Source organism: Aspergillus alliaceus, assembly GCF_009176365.1.
Source record: "Aspergillus alliaceus strain CBS 536.65 unplaced genomic scaffold BDW43scaffold_16, whole genome shotgun sequence".
Taxonomy (NCBI): Eukaryota; Fungi; Ascomycota; class Eurotiomycetes; order Eurotiales; family Aspergillaceae; genus Aspergillus; species Aspergillus alliaceus.
In genome coordinates, this window is record NW_022474699.1 from 189,125 (window position 1) to 208,895 (window position 19,771).

General features: G+C 46.0%; 5 protein-coding genes across 5 annotated transcripts; 3 read left to right on the forward strand and 2 right to left on the reverse strand.

Moving 5' to 3' along the window:
* Positions 1 to 2,438: 2,438 nt before the first annotated feature.
* Positions 2,439 to 4,011, reverse strand: BDW43DRAFT_299552 (MFS transporter; the record flags this gene model as incomplete). The annotated part of the gene is made up of 8 exons (XM_032044740.1): positions 2,439 to 2,554; positions 2,604 to 3,013; positions 3,070 to 3,156; positions 3,214 to 3,246; positions 3,299 to 3,543; positions 3,598 to 3,632; positions 3,695 to 3,804; positions 3,863 to 4,011. The coding sequence occupies 8 exons, from the start codon at positions 4,009 to 4,011 to the stop codon at positions 2,439 to 2,441; spliced, it is 1,185 nt and encodes a 394-aa protein (XP_031901322.1).
* A 428-nt stretch (positions 4,012 to 4,439) lies between these two features.
* On the reverse strand, positions 4,440 to 5,480 carry BDW43DRAFT_273284 (uncharacterized protein). The gene has a single exon (XM_032041609.1). The coding sequence runs from the start codon at positions 5,180 to 5,182 to the stop codon at positions 4,892 to 4,894; it is 291 nt and encodes a 96-aa protein (XP_031901323.1). The 5' UTR covers positions 5,183 to 5,480; the 3' UTR covers positions 4,440 to 4,891.
* A 276-nt stretch (positions 5,481 to 5,756) lies between these two features.
* Positions 5,757 to 7,417, forward strand: BDW43DRAFT_273286 (zinc-binding alcohol dehydrogenase family protein). The gene is made up of 5 exons (XM_032041610.1): positions 5,757 to 5,909; positions 5,969 to 5,991; positions 6,047 to 6,163; positions 6,219 to 6,778; positions 6,831 to 7,417. Exons 1-5 carry the CDS (start codon positions 5,790 to 5,792, stop codon positions 7,034 to 7,036), a joined length of 1,026 nt encoding a protein of 341 aa, XP_031901324.1. The 5' UTR covers positions 5,757 to 5,789; the 3' UTR covers positions 7,037 to 7,417.
* Positions 7,418 to 8,745: 1,328 nt separating this feature from the next.
* Positions 8,746 to 9,369, forward strand: BDW43DRAFT_310151 (uncharacterized protein; the record flags this gene model as incomplete). The annotated part of the gene is made up of 1 exon (XM_032046855.1): positions 8,746 to 9,369. One exon carries the CDS (start codon positions 8,746 to 8,748, stop codon positions 9,367 to 9,369), a length of 624 nt encoding a protein of 207 aa, XP_031901325.1.
* Positions 9,370 to 9,412: 43 nt separating this feature from the next.
* BDW43DRAFT_55971 (ankyrin repeat-containing domain protein) lies at positions 9,413 to 14,048 on the forward strand. Its single transcript, XM_032050236.1, has 3 exons — positions 9,413 to 10,471; positions 10,520 to 11,314; positions 11,370 to 14,048. Exons 1-3 carry the CDS (start codon positions 9,519 to 9,521, stop codon positions 14,008 to 14,010), a joined length of 4,389 nt encoding a protein of 1,462 aa, XP_031901326.1. The 5' UTR covers positions 9,413 to 9,518; the 3' UTR covers positions 14,011 to 14,048.
* Positions 14,049 to 19,771: the final 5,723 nt, after the last annotated feature.

The window sequence follows — 19,771 nt, forward strand, 5'->3', positions numbered from 1 at the left end:
TCACTCTACGACATGGGATCTGGGGATAATTGAAGGCCATTTCTCGTACTAGGGATTGTACTAAATCCGGTAGGGATGTCTTGCGTACAAGGGAATGGAGCTTGGTGGCTTGCGAAAGTCTATCAAAGCATTAATGATACACAGTATACCTCTGACAAGAGAGCCTGGATAGTGAATGGGCCAATATACTTTCTGAATTATCTGCAATTCATTTCCCCTAATAAGGGCAGTACTGGTATATGAGGTCAGGATTCTCATCTAAATTGGCGAGGATCAATCCTTCATATGAAAATAATGTATTCTGCACATTTATTTCTGATATATTCTAGTAGATTCACGGGAATCGAGAGGATATACTCCTTCTAGGGTGACTGATGTGCCTGATCAAGGCATAGCTACCACCGAACATGGTGAAGTAGCACTACCGTGAAAAGGCTTGGCCTGCGACCGCAGCTGGAGTCCCACCGTACTTTTTACGCTTGACTCTAACGACGATAGACCTCTTCCTCCTATCAAACGGCCTAGAAAGGCACGTTGTGTCGTCTGCAATGAAATGGAGCTGGGAGACATACCCGAGGACCAAATTGAGAAAGCATTTCGGGTAGTCAGAGACTTATTCTCCAAGGAAAACATATCAAATACCGAGATCAAATACTAGGGGAACTTTTTAGCCATAGTCCTTGAAGACAGCTTCACAGACATGACTAAATTGCCGCTGTTTCTATCTATACTACGAAGAGAAGGGACATCCATACGGAGATAAATTCCGAACGCGACCCATGACCCATCTACTGATATTGTGGATAACACCGACTATAATATCCTACGCCCAGGGATTATGTTGAACTCTGATCGAGATATTGAAGTGGGAACCGAATATCCCACCGCCTCCGGTGTTCTTGTGGAAGACCATAACGGGGTTAGATATATGACAGTTGCTTCTCGTGGATTTCCGCATAGCCCAAGGGCATTTCATACCTCTGCATCCGGCAGAGAAGTCGGTGAGATTATCATTGAGCTTACGCATGGGGGTATTGCATTCGCAAAGCTGGACTCCCAGGATTCATTTTGCAATGAGACATTCGAAAGCTCAGTTGACGGAGCGGGCACCACCTAGCTAACAGCATTGAAGCCGTCCAGGAGCATGAAAATAGGTAATCCGATATACATGAACAATCCCTTTACCGGTTATTCCGAGGGAACCTGTGGTCCCGTTACATTGCGCGTTCCCTCTGACGATCCTCATGTCCCATCTCCAACTTGGATCCAATCTCAGTGGCTCTGCATGGGACAAGGGTTCAGCGAAAAGCTTGAAGATGGGGTGTGCGGCTCGACGATCTAGACTACAGCAGGGGAAGTCATCGTATGCTTCCGCTACGCACCCGTATCAGGATGGTTCCAGGATTGCTATACGTCAGTTGCTTCAGAGAATACAATGAGAACGGGATATAGAATCTCTTCGTAGATTCTTTGAATTGACACAGGGAACAGCTTGGCGACAGGTTCAATACATCAAATAATTAGCTACTGTATCTGATTTGCTTAGTCTTATTTGCAAGTTTATTGAACTAGCGTCTTCTTGGCGAATTATGCAAAGTTTTCACATTCCACTTAGAAATACCAGAAGTAATAGTAATGGTAGTAGTAATATTCAACCCAAACTATAGACTAGGTTATAAACTGATTATCGTGGGAAGAATGAATATCGGGTGAGCGGCTTCATAGAGAAAAGCCAGCCCGAAATCGTATCAACGTAAGTTCGATTATTTGTAAACTACACCTCTCCTAACTATGTACATATTTTAGATTCTCTATGCCCGAGTTAGATTAGCCAATCTGACGATTTTTTTTTCACGCGCTTGAGGAGCGCTTCGCGAACTGGCTTTTCAGTCGTATCCGACGACCGTGATGAAAGAAAATATATCTATGATCATTTTAGTTAGTCCACACTCATTCCAACATATGATCATCCCCGCTCTCGGATGAAACAATGAGTTGCCAAGGAATGATGGACTTACGGAAACGGTGCCATGATGAGCGTTAGAAAGGCTAGTAGCGTAGTTGCCCAGTGGTATCCAAGACGGTCATACACTGTAGGCTTCGGTTAGCCGTCTGATATTGTCCTGACGAGGAAATATTTTGCTCTTGATGACCACTACTTGATAAGCTCCGAGCATGGAAGCATGGCTGATCAAGAGAGAATGGCCAGCAGATTCGAGATCGAGCAAGAACGTACTTTGAACGCCGAAGAGTGGAAAGGCGCCACCCAGAATGCAGCGTGCAAAGCTGTTTGCTGCCAATGCGCTAGCTGCATAAGTAGGATAGGCCTCCACCAGAAATGTGAAGATACCAGAGAATATAAGGACGGTTCTAGTGGAAGAGTAAGTTAGTTATGTTCTATGTTTAACCACAGACAAGTCCAAGCAGGATTGGTGGTCTTACCCAAAGCCGAAAAGGGCACTTCCGATAATTGGCGCAATCCAATGGACGTTGGGATATATAGTCCAAGCGAAGATAAATAAGCCAATTGTGACCATAGGGGCACCCGCGATGGCTGGAAAGAAGTCAGCATGTATACTTAAGAAAATATCATTAGTACTTACCAGGCGGCAAGCGCCATTCGGGGAGAAATTTCTCCGTGTTGTCTGTTCGCTCTCTATGTTTGCTTTCCAGGCGGCCGTAGACCCGACGCCATATGGGATCGCTCAAGACAGCAATCATCATTCCTACAAACATACCAAGGAAGCAACAACCACATTGCCATAACGTCATCCCATAAACATTAGTGAAGACTTGGTCGAAAGCCCCGAAGAAAAGGTAAATAATACCCAGGAGAATAGCAGAGAATATGCAGAGATTCAAGCACATGGGCTCCAGTGCGAGCAGCATCAGAGGTCTGTAAATCGACTGCAGGATCATATGAGATAAAGGTCGGTGAGCGGCTTGATTCTTGGTCTGCCATCTATCATCGCCCGTTGTCTTGCGCATTTCCATCGTCTTCCGCTCCAGCAGTCTGCGGATTGGTTAGCTGGATGGGAGGGTTGCTCATATGGTTTCCGTCAGACTCACACCGGATGAAATGTCTCTGGTACTAGGAAGAATATAAGAACGAGTAGAGCACCGGCCCATATTAGAAGGATATAGAATGTCCAGCGCCTAGTATTGCATAAGTCCGACATGGCCAAGGATTCGGAATATAACGTTGAAACGTACCAGTGACTGAAGTCATTGATGAAACCACCAATCCTGCCCTTCAAGTCAGTGAACAAGAAGCTTAAATCCTGACGTCAACACTCACAGTGGCCCCAACTCTGGTCCAACGAAAGGGCTAGCCGTGTATAGCATCATAGGAGCTGCCAGCTCGTGGCGATGAAAGACATCGCCAACTGTTCCACCTGCCACACTAAGGAAGGCACTGCCTGACAAACCGTTGAAGAACCGTGCAATAATCATAGTCTGAATATTCGTGGCCACTGCACATGGAATCAGCCAGATTAGGAAGAGCGTGAACGACGTCAGATAAATTATCCGTCGACCGTAAAGCTGACTAGGCGTTAGATAAAACAGAAAACGAAAACATATTATCGGATGACCAACCTCAGAAAGTGGCCCCAGAACTAATGGGCCAACAGCTAAACGTTTGATACTATTAGCGCATATTTTTATGTGTTTAAGGCCAATTTATCAGACCTACCTAGACCCCAAACAAAGATTGAAACACCCACTGTTGCTACTAGTGTCGAGCAACCGAATTCTTTCGCCATCTGATGATACGTAGTAGTATATATCGATGAAGTGCAGGTCCTGCAATCATGTTAGGATTATGGCTCATCGCAGAGAATGGCATCTCAGTCGTACATACACACAGAGGGATCCCGTGGATACGATCAGCACGATAAGCCATCGCCGCGCCAGACTCAAGTTACGAGGATTGGAAGGATCATCTTCGGACCATTCCACCAGGAAATTATCCTCAAGGTTGATGCTTTTTTCTGGACCCTCTTTGCCCATTTTAGCCCAAACCCGCTTCAGCACTTTCCGTACGAAAAGAGCAATGTACAGGGCATAGTGAATTGATATATCGCATATCGACCAAGGCTGGAGTTAGGCATTTGTGAGTCCGACGCTTAAATCCGCTATATCCTTGCCTATACTCCGTTGGATTTAGGACTATGGAGACCAACGGAAGCTCAGTACTGGCAGACCTTGGTCAAAGCAACTTCTATTCCGCAAGTCCTCCGCCTACTGACATGACTTCTCATATAACGTTGTGCAAACCCTCTCCATATCGAGATCCCACATCAAGCACTAGGGCACCTTTTCATAAAGCCTTATCTAGTTATAGCCTTCGTTTCCAAGTTCAATTGATGTCCAACAGTACACTCTCTATATATTCACGTGAACTATACGAACCTATTATTATCTGAACGAAGTGGAAAATTCGTTGTTTTTCCTAGGGCAATAAGAATGCAACACCGGTAAAGGGTCTAAACATTGGAGCTCTTGATATTGCTACTTAAAGGACCATGGTATCTGCAATTAGAGTGCCTGCTTGTTTCGATTCAGACACTGGGCGTTTCGCCCCCAAGACAGTCACGTGTAGGGGATACCTAAGGGTCAACGCGACCCTTCCGAAGAGTTGCCGTGACCTGTGTACACCAATCCACTAAATCTTAGCACGGCCTTACGGCTTAGGAATCTGACTAGTTGGCATTTTCACTGGGACATCGAGCAATATGTCCGTTCCCTCCTGTAGGCTCGATAGTAGACAAAATCCTAACAAAAACCGTAGATTAAAATGCCATATGGCTATAGATGCTGGGGAAACAACATTTCTCTTTTTACCCAACGCTAGCTATAAGGTCCGCATATCATATCAGCATGCCAGCCACTACCCTCGCCCTGTATCCAAATGAGCCCAACATCTCTTTCGATGAAAGCTACTACGTGAACACACATATGCCTCTGGTGGAGAAAGCCTGGAGACCAAGTATGGGTTAAAGGGTTGGCAGGTAACGAAGTTCAGCAGCAACCCCGATGGGTCGAAGCCTCCGCATTTAATCTGCGCTACCTTGGAGTGTGAGAGCATCGATACTGTGCGAGCTACTTTTGCGGGCCCTGAAATAGTCGAGCTCAAGAAAGACGGTTCAAAGTTCAGCAACAGAAGCCCTATCTTCCTCATTGGGGATCCAAGCCCCTGGGGTTGAATGGATGTCGGTTATGTACAGGTGAGGATGCCTCAATCGACTATCCGATGCCTGTGAAATGCCATATCTTGGGACACTATGTGGAGCTCATTCCTCTCACAATCATGATTATCTTCTTGCTATCTAGAGCTATCTCCAGGACTTTCACCTAAATCCGCTTACTGGCCTGATCATCCCACTGGCTGGTCCAATCAGGACTGAGAGCCGGAATCCCCAGCCAACATGATATACTAAGAGAAGGAAGTGACTAGCTCATAAAATACTTAATTAAAGGGTACCGACACTTATTCTTCTCCCTTATTTTATGTGGAATGCTCCATGGCTATATAATGGATGTTAATCTAAACCTATTTGTATATAGGGCATGGAATAAATTGGAACAATGTATGGGGCCAAAAAAACACCCATTACCAACCAGCTTACCGAATCAATTTGAATTATTAATCTAAGCATAATCCCATCTACCATTAGTAATTCCATACTTCTACCGTAAATAAACTCGGTATAAAGCTAGTAGTGATTCCTCTTCTAATAACAATAACTATTACTATTCAATCAATCGCCACAATCACATCTATCATCATGTCTCAGAACCAAGCTGCATGGATTGACGGCAAAGGCCAACTCTTCCAAGTGAGGTCTGCGCCGATGCCAAAACCCGGGCCGGGGCAACTGGTAATCAAGAATCAAGCAGTCGCTGTCGTAAGTTCATATGGCCGACCGAAGGGGCTGTTCTACGCCTTGCTAACCGGTAAAAACAGAACCCAGCAGACTGGAAGAACCAGTAAGCAGTCAACAAACACCAAGAACCTAAGCCCGCAAGCATACTAACATCTCAGGAAAAATGCCTCGTTCATTAAACGGTGGCCTTTTATCCTCGGAATAGATGTCGCCGGGACAGTTGAAGAAGTTGGCGAAGGAGTCACCCGTTTCACAAAGGGCCAGCGCGTGATCTCGTAGGCTATATGTGGATCTTTTATTCAGCGCAGGTTGACTGACATGCTGGGCTAGACACGTCCAGGGACTAAGAGATCAAGACCCGGCACAAGGCGCATTCCAGTTGTATCCGCTCGTTGAAGAAGTTTTCACATCTGGGATCCCCGATTCCATAAGCATCGAGCGAGGCGCTGTTCTGCCACTTGCTATCTCAACCGCAACATCTGGCCTCTATCTTCCCAAATATCTCGACCTTCCTTATCTACCTTCACCTGACCCTAAGCCGACCGGAAAGACCATTCTCATTTGGGGAGGAGCGTCCTCTGTTGGCGCAGTCACTATCCAGTTTGCAGTAGCTTCTGGGTTAAAAGTAATCACTACTGCCTCCCCTGCAAACCATGAGTTCGTCAAGGTCATGGGTGCTAGTGTCGTGTTTGACTACAGATCCCCATCTGTAGTGGATGACATTGCCAAGGAGCTTCAGGGCAGTGAACTTGCTGGTGTCTACGATGCCATTGCCGAAGAACCAAGCTTCGAGCCAATTAGTGAGATTCTGAAGCGTCTAAACCGCCAGGTCAAGGTTGCAGCTGTGCTGCCTTGTCTAAAGCCATCGGAGGGCTTTGACCCCATTTTCAGTATGTCATATCCCTTCTCTCAAATGATAGTATAATCTGCTAATCTTCTCAGTTTTTGGGTATGAAATCGCCACAACACCCAATGAGAAGCTGGGTGAAGCTATCTGGGCCAAGTTTGTGCCCCAGGCACTAGCCAGCGGACAGTTGCAGCCAAAGCCTGATCCTGTTGTTGTTGGTCATGGGTTGGAAGAAATTCAGCATGGACTTGAGGTGCAGAAAGCTGGTGTTTCTGCGAAGAAGATTGTGGTTACTCTCTAAATAATCAATATTTTATACAATTTAAGAAAGATTGTTATACAATCTAAGCCCTTCTAGATTTCATGGATAAGCTAAATACTCCACTACTTCATTCTCCTGACAGCAAAAGTAAAGAGCACTTTCTCCATATTGAATAACTTTTAGTCCAACATGGAGTTTCTCATGTAGAGATGACCAAGTACGCCTCCTTCCTCCAGGTTCCTCTCATAGCCGCATAGTTATATCCGTTTTCTTCACCAGCTCACAGGAAACATCCAAATGTTGCTGCTTTCATTCACCAGGTGCTGTTAACAATTTCTAAAAGTGACATACTATAAGCAGAGCACATCACATCATCTATAGCCGCTGTATAAAACACACCCACTTGTATGTGACGCTTCCGCAGCCATGCCACCATCTGTAGAGGATCCATGCCCCGGTCGGGTCTTTGCATTCAATAAATTATATACACAACTGTGTAATACATGGAGGCAACTATTAATCTTCCTCTTTCCTTTACGACAGTATTGGTTCTCCCCGAGTTGGACATACAATTCATCTAACCTCCCGGCTCGTGGCGGTTCGTGGTGGTTCGTGCAGGAAAAGCCAACCAAGAATCGCAAAGACAGGTCGACCGTGCTTAACGAGGTGCGTATCTAGTTTCAGATACAGCTGTTTGCAAAAAAAGGCGCAAATGGTCCTACTCTTCAATTGTAATATAAATGTAGATAAGACCACGTGACCCTAATGGCTTGGCTGATCGGTGATCGGCCAACCCCTGAAGCCTCACAACAACAAGAGGCCACGAGATAGCGATATAGAGAATTGAGTATCTATCGAATGGCATCCGATCCTCAGTAGGCTACGTGAGTGTAGCTGATACAGCCTCATTCTGCACTTCTTCCCCTGAAATCACAACAGTTTCTAAAGCCCTAAGCCTAAGCTTGATTAAGGGAGGCTCCGGAACAGCTATAATACGTGTAAGTTACCAGTAATTAAGAGACAGTGCATAAAGATTATGCTGTACGGACAGTCTGTACCGCTCCGTACCGATGTACTGGGACTACGGCCTTCGCAATTGCCCGCAGATATTTCTCCTACAATCCAACGACACAATCTGGCCATCGTATTCCCCCTGCTTCTTCCAATATACGTGATGTAGTATCCCACCAAGGAAACGAGATATACGAGAGTAATTACCTGATACTATCTTTTATATTAAATTCTTTACCATTTTCTAGCGACAGCACCCTCATCTCGGCCGACAGAAGCGAGCGGAACGCTTTGACCAGCGATATGGAGGCCGACTGGGGGTTTTTAATGTGAAGCCGACAGCGGGAGATGAGCACTGTAGATAGCATCAAGCTGTCCCAATGCAGTGTTTATCCTGCAGCCTGCAGTAGTCAATAACAAGCTGAAGAGCCCACACGGTCGGGGTGCCGACGCATGCAACTTCTCATGACTCGACGCGATGGCGGAATCGCACACCAGGATGGTATACCCGGAGTCCACCCACCAGCGGCGAAAAAAAAATCTGCCCGTGGCAGGTTTAAAAGGCGATGAAGGGATAGAGGAATGTGAAAGGTAGTTTAACTTTTGTCTCATCCTCTACCAGGTTTTGGACTCCGTATCGGCCAAATGGGCGAACCAACCGCCGCCGCCTCCGCCACGAAGGGCCGTCCCGAGAGAGATGTCCAGTCTGGGAACACAACCCCCTTCAAGTTACGGACATGGTACCGCCAACGCTCTTCAATGCCTTCGTCATCGGCGCCGTGGGCTTCTTAAACCCCGGCCTCTGGAATGCCATGTCCTTGCTCGGCGCTGGCGGCGTCCATGAACCCTACCTTGTTAACGCGGCTAACGCCCTTGTTTTTTGCCTTATGGGCTTTCTATGCCTTTTTAGCGGATCCGTTGCTAACTGCATTTGCCTTGCCTGGACTCTCTTTCTTAGTGCGGTTGGATACCCCGTGTACTCCGCTGGACTGTATATGAATAACTGCTACGGCACTGAGTGGAAAGGTAGCGCCGAAAGACAATTACGGACAAAACATGATGCGGTCGCGGAACAATACCGCGGCGTTGTTACAGGAGAGAAGGAATACCAGCAGCAACAACGAGTGGCTTATCCTGCTTGGTGTGGTGACGTGCGGTGTCTCCGCAGGCTTATTATGGGCAAGCGAGGGCGCTGTGGTGCTGGGGTTTCCGGAGTTCGAGAAGCAAGGCCTGTACATGAATTTCTGGCTGTGGTTCCGCATGGGCGGCCCGCTCGATGCCAGGCCATAGTAGGCCATGGTGCCGCCGCTCAGGCTGACTTCAGGTTGGCCAAAATAGTTTCGCTGACCGCCGATCGATGAGGCTCAGATTGTGGCCACGTGAGAGTCCCTTGGCCCAACCCCTCCTTGATCAGGCTGGGAATTCTGGAATCGTCAAAAACTCCAAATCATAATTTCAACCATCCTGTTTCGCCCTACATTATGTCAGGTACATCTCGAAACTCGCTATTATGAAAGGTCAAACTCGAAGACGGTATACCATCGCTTGGATCTGCCCTCTCGGCGTGGAATACAATGCGGCAGTGCAGATGTTGGACAAACAGCATAGAGAGGCACCATATATTGCTGGAGACTCCAATGCCTATCAGCTTTGTAGTATTCATGGGCATAATGTGGTTATTGTGGTCCTCCCTGAAGCCGGGAACGTACCTGCTGCTAGGGCTGTCGAGCGGATGAGCAGATCTTTTCCAGATCTGGAATTAGCGTTGTTGGTCGGGATCGGGGGAGGGGTTCCTGTGAAGACAGACAGCGGGGATATTCGGCTTGGAGACGTGGTAGTCGGTACACCTGCGAGCGTTCACCCTGGCACTGTGAGGTATGACCAGGGGAAAGCCGAAGCCGACCAGATCACCCGGACAGGCTGTCTCTCCCGTCCCCCGGCAGCGCTTCTCGGCGCGGTCAAAAAGCTCGAGGAGAGCAGAACTCGTGATCAAGATCCCATCGGCAGGAATCTCAGGCGGTTTGATACTCCTGACCTGAAACTATCCTATTCCTATCCGGGGACAAGCGAAGACCGGCTTTTTGAGGCAGATTATAATCATAGGGCCTTAGGTGCTCTATGTACCGAGTGTGGCTGTGATACAACCAGGCTGGTAGCCCGTGAACAGCGAAATGATGAGAATGGTTCGCCGTATGTAGTGGTACATCATGGGACCATCGGAACCGGCGAGATGGTGATCAAGGACGCTAGAAGGAGAGATGCCCTAGCCCAGCAGTTCGGAGCTATTTGTTTTGAGACCGAGGCAGCAGGAACGCTTTATAACTTTTCCTGCTTGGTGGTCCGAGGGATAGCTGACTATTGTGACTCCCATAAAAATCGTGAGTGGCATGGGTACGCCGCTGCTTCCGCTGCCGCATATGCAAGAGCACTTCTCGAGCACGTACCCTACCAAACCGCTAGAAGGTCCGCAAGCTACCCCGGCCCTTATTGTCACATTCTAACAGTGTATAGGTCGGCACATAACGAAGTTGCCGCGGAAAGGCAACGCCAACAGACAGCCACCTGGCTTAGCCCGATCAATTACGAGCACCAGCAGCGCCATTTTCACAGCATGTATATGAAAGGTACAGGACAATGGATTTTCACGAATGAGAAATTTAAAAAATGGTTGAACGAGCGCAAGGAGACCCTCCTCTTCTCAGGCCCCCCGGGAACCGGAAAGACAGTCATAACATCTGCAGTCATCCAACACTTGCAAAGACACTTCTCAGGCGAGCCCCTTACCACAATTGCATATATATATTGTGAACCCATCGGACAGGCTGAAAAAAGTCCACTCAAGCTTCTATCAAACATTTTGAAACAGCTCTATACCGGGCTGGATTTCATTCCACAGAACATAACCAAGCTCCATCAGCAGTGTCTGCAACGGCAGGAGCCACCGAAGTATGGCCAACTATTCAGGGCCCTGACTTTGGTTTCGAGCACCTACGAGCGTGTTTTTATTGTTATTGACGCACTCGAGGAGATCCTTGGCTCTGATGAGAACTGCCGGCAGTTTATCGCAACGCTAGTGGACCTTCAGGGGAACGCAAATGTCAATATATTGTTGACGTGGAGCGAGACCCACTGGGTCACCCATCAATTTCGCAGCAATGTTTCAGAACTTCAGATCCAAGTCCCAGTCAGCGATTTGGAGGCATATCTCGACCGGGATCTTGATCAAATGCCCTTCGGTTCTAGTGACATATCGGTCAAGCAGCGTATAAGAACTAGTGCTTTGCGAGCCCTGGAAAAGACTCCGAGGTGAGCTGTATTCATATCATCGCCTGTAAGTAGTATATAGGCTGAAATAAGATAGATTTCTGCTTGCGTATCTCTGGATTCAGCTATTTAGGAGCTGCAGCTCCGCAGCGGAAGCCATAGACACCTTGGAGACACTCCCGGACAGTCATTCTGATTACCAAGAGATTTACGCTAAAATCTTGGAAAGATTCGGGAAGCAAAATGACGACAGAAGGAAGATAGGCAACTGTGTTTTCGCATGGCTGTCATGCGCTTTGAAACCTTTCACTTGGTCGGAGCTCCAAATTGCCATCGCGATGCAATTGAAAGACAGCGGCATCACTTCACCTACTAGTCATGACAAGAAATCCGTCCTTTCAGCATGCCTCGGGTTAGTGGCTATCAATACAACAACCGATGTCATCCAGTTTGTACACGCAACCGTTTACGGGCATCTTGAATGGCCTCCTGAATGGCCTCTAGAAGCTCACTTCGGCATAGCTAGCGTTTGCATGACATATTTATCCAGCCGCAGACAATCAAGCATTGGGACGAACAAAACGGTCTGCACTGACAGCTCCCCCGCAGGTATGTTGCGTAAATATGCCGCTCAGAACTGGGGACATCATGTGATGATGTCCCGGAACTTTCCAACGGGCAACATTATTGAATTCATGCGGGAGATGGATATAGTCGCTGAAAGCAGCTGCCAAATTTTTGCGCTCAATGGGAGCCAGTATCATTCGCAGGCTCATGAGACTGCGATGACAAACATGCACCTGGCGGCATATTTTCGGTTGCACGACACATTGAAGGCTATAATCCGGACCAGAGAAACTCCGACTTGGTACCACGGTTTGTGGGATACAGTATGGGGAGGAACTCCTTATCTCAATCCCACGGACGATTGTGGCAGAACTCCGCTCTCGTATGCTGCAGAGAAGGGCGACTACGATATTGTGAAACTCCTCCTTGAAAAGGGTGCCACTATTGATCTAAAGGATACCAATGGAAGGACGCCACTCTCGTGGGCCGCTGGGGCCGGCAATGTTAAGATAGTGTCGGAGCTTCTGGAGCACGATGCCTCCATCAATACGCAAGACAAGTCACAGAGAACACCGCTGTTCTGGGCCGCAGCAAATGGCCACTTGCCGGTAGTGGAAAAGTTACTCGGGCAGGAAGGTCTCATTCCCGAAGAGCCTGCTTCAAGTGTCATTGCAACAGTTTGGAAGTCTCTGATGAAGGATCGCCCCGACGTCAACGAGGATGAGCCTAGCGGGAGTACTCCATTAATAAGTGCTACAGGTAATGGTCACTGTCACGTTGTGAAGTACTTACTGAGCACAAATGCTTCCACAGAGACAAAGGATATGAGTGGTCGAGCGGCGCTTTCATGGGCTGCTGGCAATGGCCATACTGATGCGGTAATTTCTCTCCTAATGAAGGGAGCATCAATCAAGGCTGTAGATAAGGAAGGGAGAGACGCACTTATGTGGGCAGCTGCTCACGGCCACCTAGCCACAGCGGAGTCCCTGATGGAAGGAGGAGCGTCTCTTACTGCGAATGACAGCGCCCGGCGAGCGGCACTTTCATTTGCAGCTGAGAATGGTCAAAGCGGCATGGTGACAATGCTTCTGGAAAAGGGTGCTTTTGTCGATGAACAGGACAACCATCGTCGAACAGCACTTTTGTGGGCTGCCGAGGGCGGGCACGTGTCGACCTTGAGGATACTTTTTGACCACGGTGCTATTTTAGATCACAGAAACAGCAGTGGCCGAACAGCGCTTTCATTGGCTGCCGGAGAAGGCCACTTGAGGGCGGCAGAAGCTCTAGTGAATATGGGAGCCAAGCCGGAATTGACCGATAACAGTGAGCGAAACGCTTTGTCATGGGCTGCTGGCAACGGACACATAGAGGTGGTATTCTTCTTACTGGACAGTGTCAGCCCGGAGTGGTTGGAAACCACTGATACTTCCGGGCTGACATTCTTCGCATGGGCGGCTCGCAATGGTCAAGCCAACGTGATAAGTCCACTGCTCGAACGACTGGAGCAGAACTTGATACGCACTGCAAATAAGCATGGTCAGACGGCCTTTTTCTTAGCTTGTCTCTATGGCCATACCGAAGTCGTCGACATCTTCCTGCAGCAGCGCGTGTTTAACGTATGTGAATCGGATCGTTGCGGAAACTCGCCCCTTTTAGCCGCAGCTTCGGGAAACCATGTAGAGGTTGTGGAGCTTCTACTAAGATACGGGGCCCCAATCAACACAGTGGGCCCGTATCGGCGAACGGTTCTTTGGCATGCTGCTGCCGATGGAAGACTCGGTGTTGTGCGAAAGCTGCTCGAGCACGGCGCTAATATGAGATTGGAAGACATTTCTGGTACATCGCCACTCCTTGTAGCCGTCGAGTTCAACCACCAGGATGTAGCAAGCTTGCTACTCAGCCATGGAGCTGATGTGAATTGTCCAGACAGCACAGGTCAGTTTCCTCTTCTTTGGGCTGTGAAGCATAACGATGTGACTCTGGCAAGAATGCTGCTGGCCCGTGGAGCTAAAGTGAACGGCAAGGACAGCGAGGGGTTGACACTGGAGGCCCGGGCTTATCGACATAATGAGCAGGGTAGAGAGCTTCAAGCGCTGATCAGAGAATATAGTCAGAGAGCATGGGGATGGTCCAGCAGTTCGGAGTCGATTTTTAGTGTAGATAGCCGTTGATATTGCGAATAATTTGACATTCCCTGGCTAGCCCGTTCCTCCCCAGGACCTATTCTGCTACTTCATGGCGTAAATCGAAGTATTCCTCACGATCTCTCGACAAAAATCCTAGAACATCCATGAATAGACACTTGCTTAGTCCCTCATGTGGCTCTTTTTATGCTTTTACCCGTACTAGTCATCAGACTCCATCATCCCAGCTCACAAAGTCCATCCTCTCGCCCACCCGCTAATAGATATTGATATGAATCTATACGAGACCACGTGATCCTAGCGGCTTGGCTGAATCACCAACTCTTCAGCCCCTGAAGGATTTACCTATTAGCAGAAGAAAAAGCAGAAGTGCTCAAGATAGTTGATACAGTCGTCCATAGAATTGAGTATCTATCGGAATGTTATCCGGTCCTCAGTAGGCTACGTACGTGTAGCTGATACAGCCTCATCCTGCCCATCTTTCCCCTGAGATCACAACAGATATATAACAACCCATTAAGGTTAAGAGGCTCAAAAGCGGCTCAACGCGACTTTGATGTTAGTTTACCGTTTCACCCTTTCCACCCCCGCAAGGACCGTCCCTTGTCCAAGAGCAGCACCTAGACCTCGCAGGGCACAACGCCTTTCAGGCCTAAGGCAACCAGGTTTAACCCACGAGGTCACCCCACGAGGCCATTTTCGCCCCCATTTGCACGACTCCGCGGCTCCAGAGTCAATTTGCGTAATTTTCAGCTCCAGCCCATCTCCGACCTCAGCGGCGAAGATTATCTAGGCTTACAAACACCATGTGCGTAATCATGAATACGCACACGGGGAACACGGGGCTCCCACAGAACCACGGTAGGTAATGCTACCTAGGCTACCTACAGCGAAAGTACGAATCTTTACCCTATCCATGTTGCTGCGAAGCGGGCCACTCTGCAGGCAGCGGCTGAAGAACCAGCCTTACGCCTTGTGTCTTGCTTACATACGCATCTTGGAAGAGGCGGAGATAACGAGGCCTAACTCCATGGAGCTTGAAGACAGCCTTGGCGCAACGAATTTTTAACAATCAGAGTTCGAACCCCACAGGCGTTGTTCCAAGAAAGTGGTGGGCCTGAGTGTTCGGAAACTGAGCATCATGCAAGGGTTGGACTAGTTTGCTTGAAAGCTTCCAGTGATTCACGGTACATTGGTACAGTGCGGTACAGATCATCTGTATAGCATAATCTTTATGAATTGTCTCTTCATTACTGGTAACTTACACGGATTATAGCTGTTCCAGAGCCTTACTTAATCAGGCTTAGTCTTAGGGTTTCAGAAAGAAAGGAAGAGTATAATCATTCTCGCCATTTTTGCAACCAGCTGTATGGGGGGGGGGATTAGACGACACTTTGACTTCTGCAACCAGCTGTAAGTGCCCGACTTGCGGGAAGGTAGATCGATCCTGTTGAAAACCGTATAATTGTTGTTGAACCAACTTTGTGGTTGTGGCTGCCATTGTGTGCCGAGCGGGAACTAACCCCGGCCTCATGGCGATCCTGTCAGCGGGTGATCCCGAAATCACCCCGAGGATATCTGAAAACTCTGCAAGGGAGAATGACGAGCCGACACTGGCACCAGCCCCTAGAGTCAGGACAAGGAGAACACAGGCACAAAACACAGCAATCCCACCTCTGGACTTTAATGTACCAGATGACACCAGTAACCAGATCACCAACCAGATGGTCTGGGCACTGATCACTAACCTAAAGAAAACCATCGCCCACCAAAACATTACCATCAAATCAGCCAGGACAGAAATCAGAGAGATTAAAACCGGGCAACAGGAGCTGCAGAATGAGAATACAAAGCTACAAGAAGAGATATAAATCCTCCAGTCCCAGATCAAGATACAGACCCTATCAATCCCAAAGTCATGGGCCACAGTCGCAGCTGTAGCAGCAGCCGCCACACCCAAACATCCTCTATATGTAATAATCCCACGGCCTTGGAAAGAGCCTAACTGCGTTCAAATCAGCACCGCGCCTACCCTGGACAACAATATCAATAACAATTAGTTCACAAGATTCCTACCTACTGAAGCCGCGAACACACACATCAGAACAGCTCTTCTGAATACAGAGTCCACTAAAGAAGTATAGGTAGCCGGTATCAGCTCCATAAAAACAGGATATGTCATCCATTTCCGAGATACCCAATCCGCTGAGACAGCCCGGAACAATACTAAGTAGCTGGAAGAGCTGGGAAATAACACTAAAGTAGTAAAACCTTGGTTTAGTATTATAGTCTACCGAGTCCCTATAGAGAACTTTAACCTGGAGGACAACAAGAAACAAGGAATAGAGAAAATCATAATAGAGAATAAACTTAAGAAGAAAGAATTCTAGATTAAAGATATCATATGGCTAAAGAAGAGAGACATATCTATAGATAAGTCTGCCTTGATAGAGATCTGGCTTGATTCACCGGAGGCAGCAGAATAGATCATTAACAATAGACTGTTAGTAGGCCAGAGATTTATTGAAAGTATTGAATTCTATCAGGTTAAACAGAAAAGATGCTATTACTGTCAACAATTTAGCCACCTAGCTTAGTTATATAAGAAGCAAGTGAAATATAGCTACTGTACAAGATAACATGACCAACACCACTGCTTCCCAGGAATAAGACCTAAATGCTCAGACTGTAATAGAGAATACCTAACAGGAGACTGGATATGCCAAGTATCTCTCAATCCCAGGTTATTCTAATAATATCAAACCTTCATATACTACAGTTGAATATCATGAAATCCAGACCGGGAATGGAGGTCCTTATCAATGATTACCAGAACCAGAATCTTGATATACTCCTGATCCAAGAGCCACCAATAACTGCCTATTAAAGCCATATTAACTACAGTGTATAGAGACTTTACTGACTAATCTATACAGATAAATCAGTCCGGTTCCGTAGTCTCCTCTATATAAACTGGAGGATCTTAATATTATTATATTATCAAATTTACTGTAATTACCCGGATGTTATGGCTATCAAAATCTGGATCCCAGAACTATAATACCTTATATTCTCTATCTATATTTAATCTATTACAATATACGAAGCACTGGAGGTCTCCAGCATATAATAAATCCTAGAAGGAATCTAAACAAGTATCCAACAATATATAGAAGGAAACAGCTGAGTAACAAAGCTTATCCTGGCAGGAGACTAGAACCGCCACTACCCTGTATAGAGCCACCGCCCAGTCCACTACTCTTTTATAATACACGCAGAGAAGCTGATTAACTTCTTCTAAGCCCATAAACTATAGTGATGCCTGGCCCCGGGCTAGCCCATATTCTGGTCTCTCCAAGAACCGGGAAAAATATCGGTCCTAGATCTTATATTTACTAACAATATAGAAAGGCTAATCAAGTGCTAACTGTATCACAATTACTATAGATCAGACTATCGCGGGATATACTTGGAATAGAATCTCTAACTAAAGTAAAACACAAAACTGAAACTAAAAAGAGTCTTTGATTAAACTGACTGGACTAAGGTAGGTCAAGGCATATTAAAGCTGATTAATCCATAACCAAGGATCCTGTCAAACCAAGATCTGGATTAAGTAGTTAAGAAGCTGATCTATATAATAATTACTATTCTGGACCAGCATATTCTATACTTAGTACTATCCCTGTACTCCAAGTAATGGTTCACTCCAGATCTTAAGGTCCAACAAACAGAAGTTAATTAAATCTACTAAAGATAGCAGGATAGATGTGTATTCCTAGAACCTAACCACCTAATAATAAAAACTCTTTTTAAAGAAATGTAGCAGAAAAGATAATAATAGATAAGAATAATTAAAAAAGCAAAGACAGGCTACTGGAGAGAGTTCCTTAATAAAGTAGATAAAGGCTAACTGTAGAGAGCAGCTATCTATATATATCCTTAAGATACTGACATGAGTATCCTAATACTCAAGATAGACACGAAAGAAATCACAGATAATTAAGAGAAGACAGAGACATTCCTGGAAACCTTCTTCCTAAAAATAGCAGATCCTGAGAATAAAGAAACTGAGTTCTCTATAGAGAAGCTACTATAGGAACTAATCACAGAACTGGAGATTCACTGATTACTTAAAGCGGCTAAGGGAACTACAGTCCCTGGTAAGGATAGAATCCCAACACTTATCTAGAAGTGACTATAGATATATCTGAAGGAATCTATTACCAAGATCTTTACAAGATCAGTGGAACTAGGCTATTATCCCAGTCAGTGGAAATAGACACGAATTATAGTACTGCGGAAACCAGATAAACCAGACTATTTAATATCTGGAGTATACCAGCCTATCTTGCTACTAAATATCCTGGAAAAAGTATTGGAAGCTGTTATGGCTCAAAGACTCTCCTATTGGGCTGAGAAATATAGACTGCTCCCGGATATACAGTTTAGGGGAAGACCAGATCACAATACTGAATAGGCCTTTCTGGTACTTGCCAATATAATTAATAGAGTATAGATATGAAACAGGATAGTCACACTGATTATGTTTAACCTAAAAGATATATTTAATAGAGTTAATAAGATCAGTTTTAACTCTTAATTATAAGCTAAAGATATTCCTTTACAAGCTTAACAGTAAATCTATAGCTTTATAGAGAACTGACAAGCTAATATTATATTTAATAACTTTAAGACTAAATCCCTACCGCTAGAACATGCAGGCCTTGTATAAGGATCTCCACTTTTATCTATTCTATTTAACTTCTTTAATTTAGATCTAGTAGACTAACCAGTGGACAGTAACAGTAGTATATCAGTATTTATTGATAACTATTTTCGCTGGAGAACCAGCTTATCAGCGAAGGAAAATATCAAGAAAATCCAGGAAGAAGATATCCTATAAATTAAGAAATAGGTATAATAAACCAGTATGTCCTTTACTGCTAAGAAAACTGGGCTGATTCACTTAACTTATCACAAGAGTGAACATGGTAAAGGACAGATCCTTATAAACAGCCAGGTTATCAAACCAGCCGACACGGCCAAGCTTCTAGAGATTATCTTTAATAAAGAGATGAGATAGAAAGAATATATACAGTAGACAGTCAAGAAAGCGACCAAGGTGAATATAGTCTTTGGAAGGCTTAGATATCTCTGACCAGAACAGATACAGCAACTCTACTAAGCATGTGTAACACCAGCCATAGACTATATATCTACAGTCTGGCATAATCTACTCAGAGACAAAACATATCTAAAGCTTCTATAGACAGTCTAAAGAACAGTCCTTATCCAGATTCTCTCGGCTTTCAGAACAGTATCCACAGCTGCACTTGAAATAGAATCCTATATATTACCTACCCACCTGCGGCTTAAGCAATGTATATAGATAGTAGCGGTCTGTCTCAGCACCTTACTAGATAATCACCCAATCCACAGAGTGATTATTCGAGCAACGGCGCGGAGTACACATATTGGAAATGGCCATTGATTTCCCCTAGCAGAAATAATATGGACTATAGACTCCAGCCGCCTACAAGCCCTAGAAACCATTAACCCAATACTCTTAACACTATGGCAAACTTAACCCTTTGCGGAAATTGAAATTGAGCCTGACCGGGAGAAGGCCAAAGCTAACGCCTTAACAAGGCAAGCAATGACAGAAACCACAGTATTCTCAGATATATCAGGACAATAAAACCACCTGGGTGCTGTAGCAGTAGCCCTGGACAATAATCAACAGATTCTAGGGACTCGATAAATTAGTATAGGCTCAATGAATCAC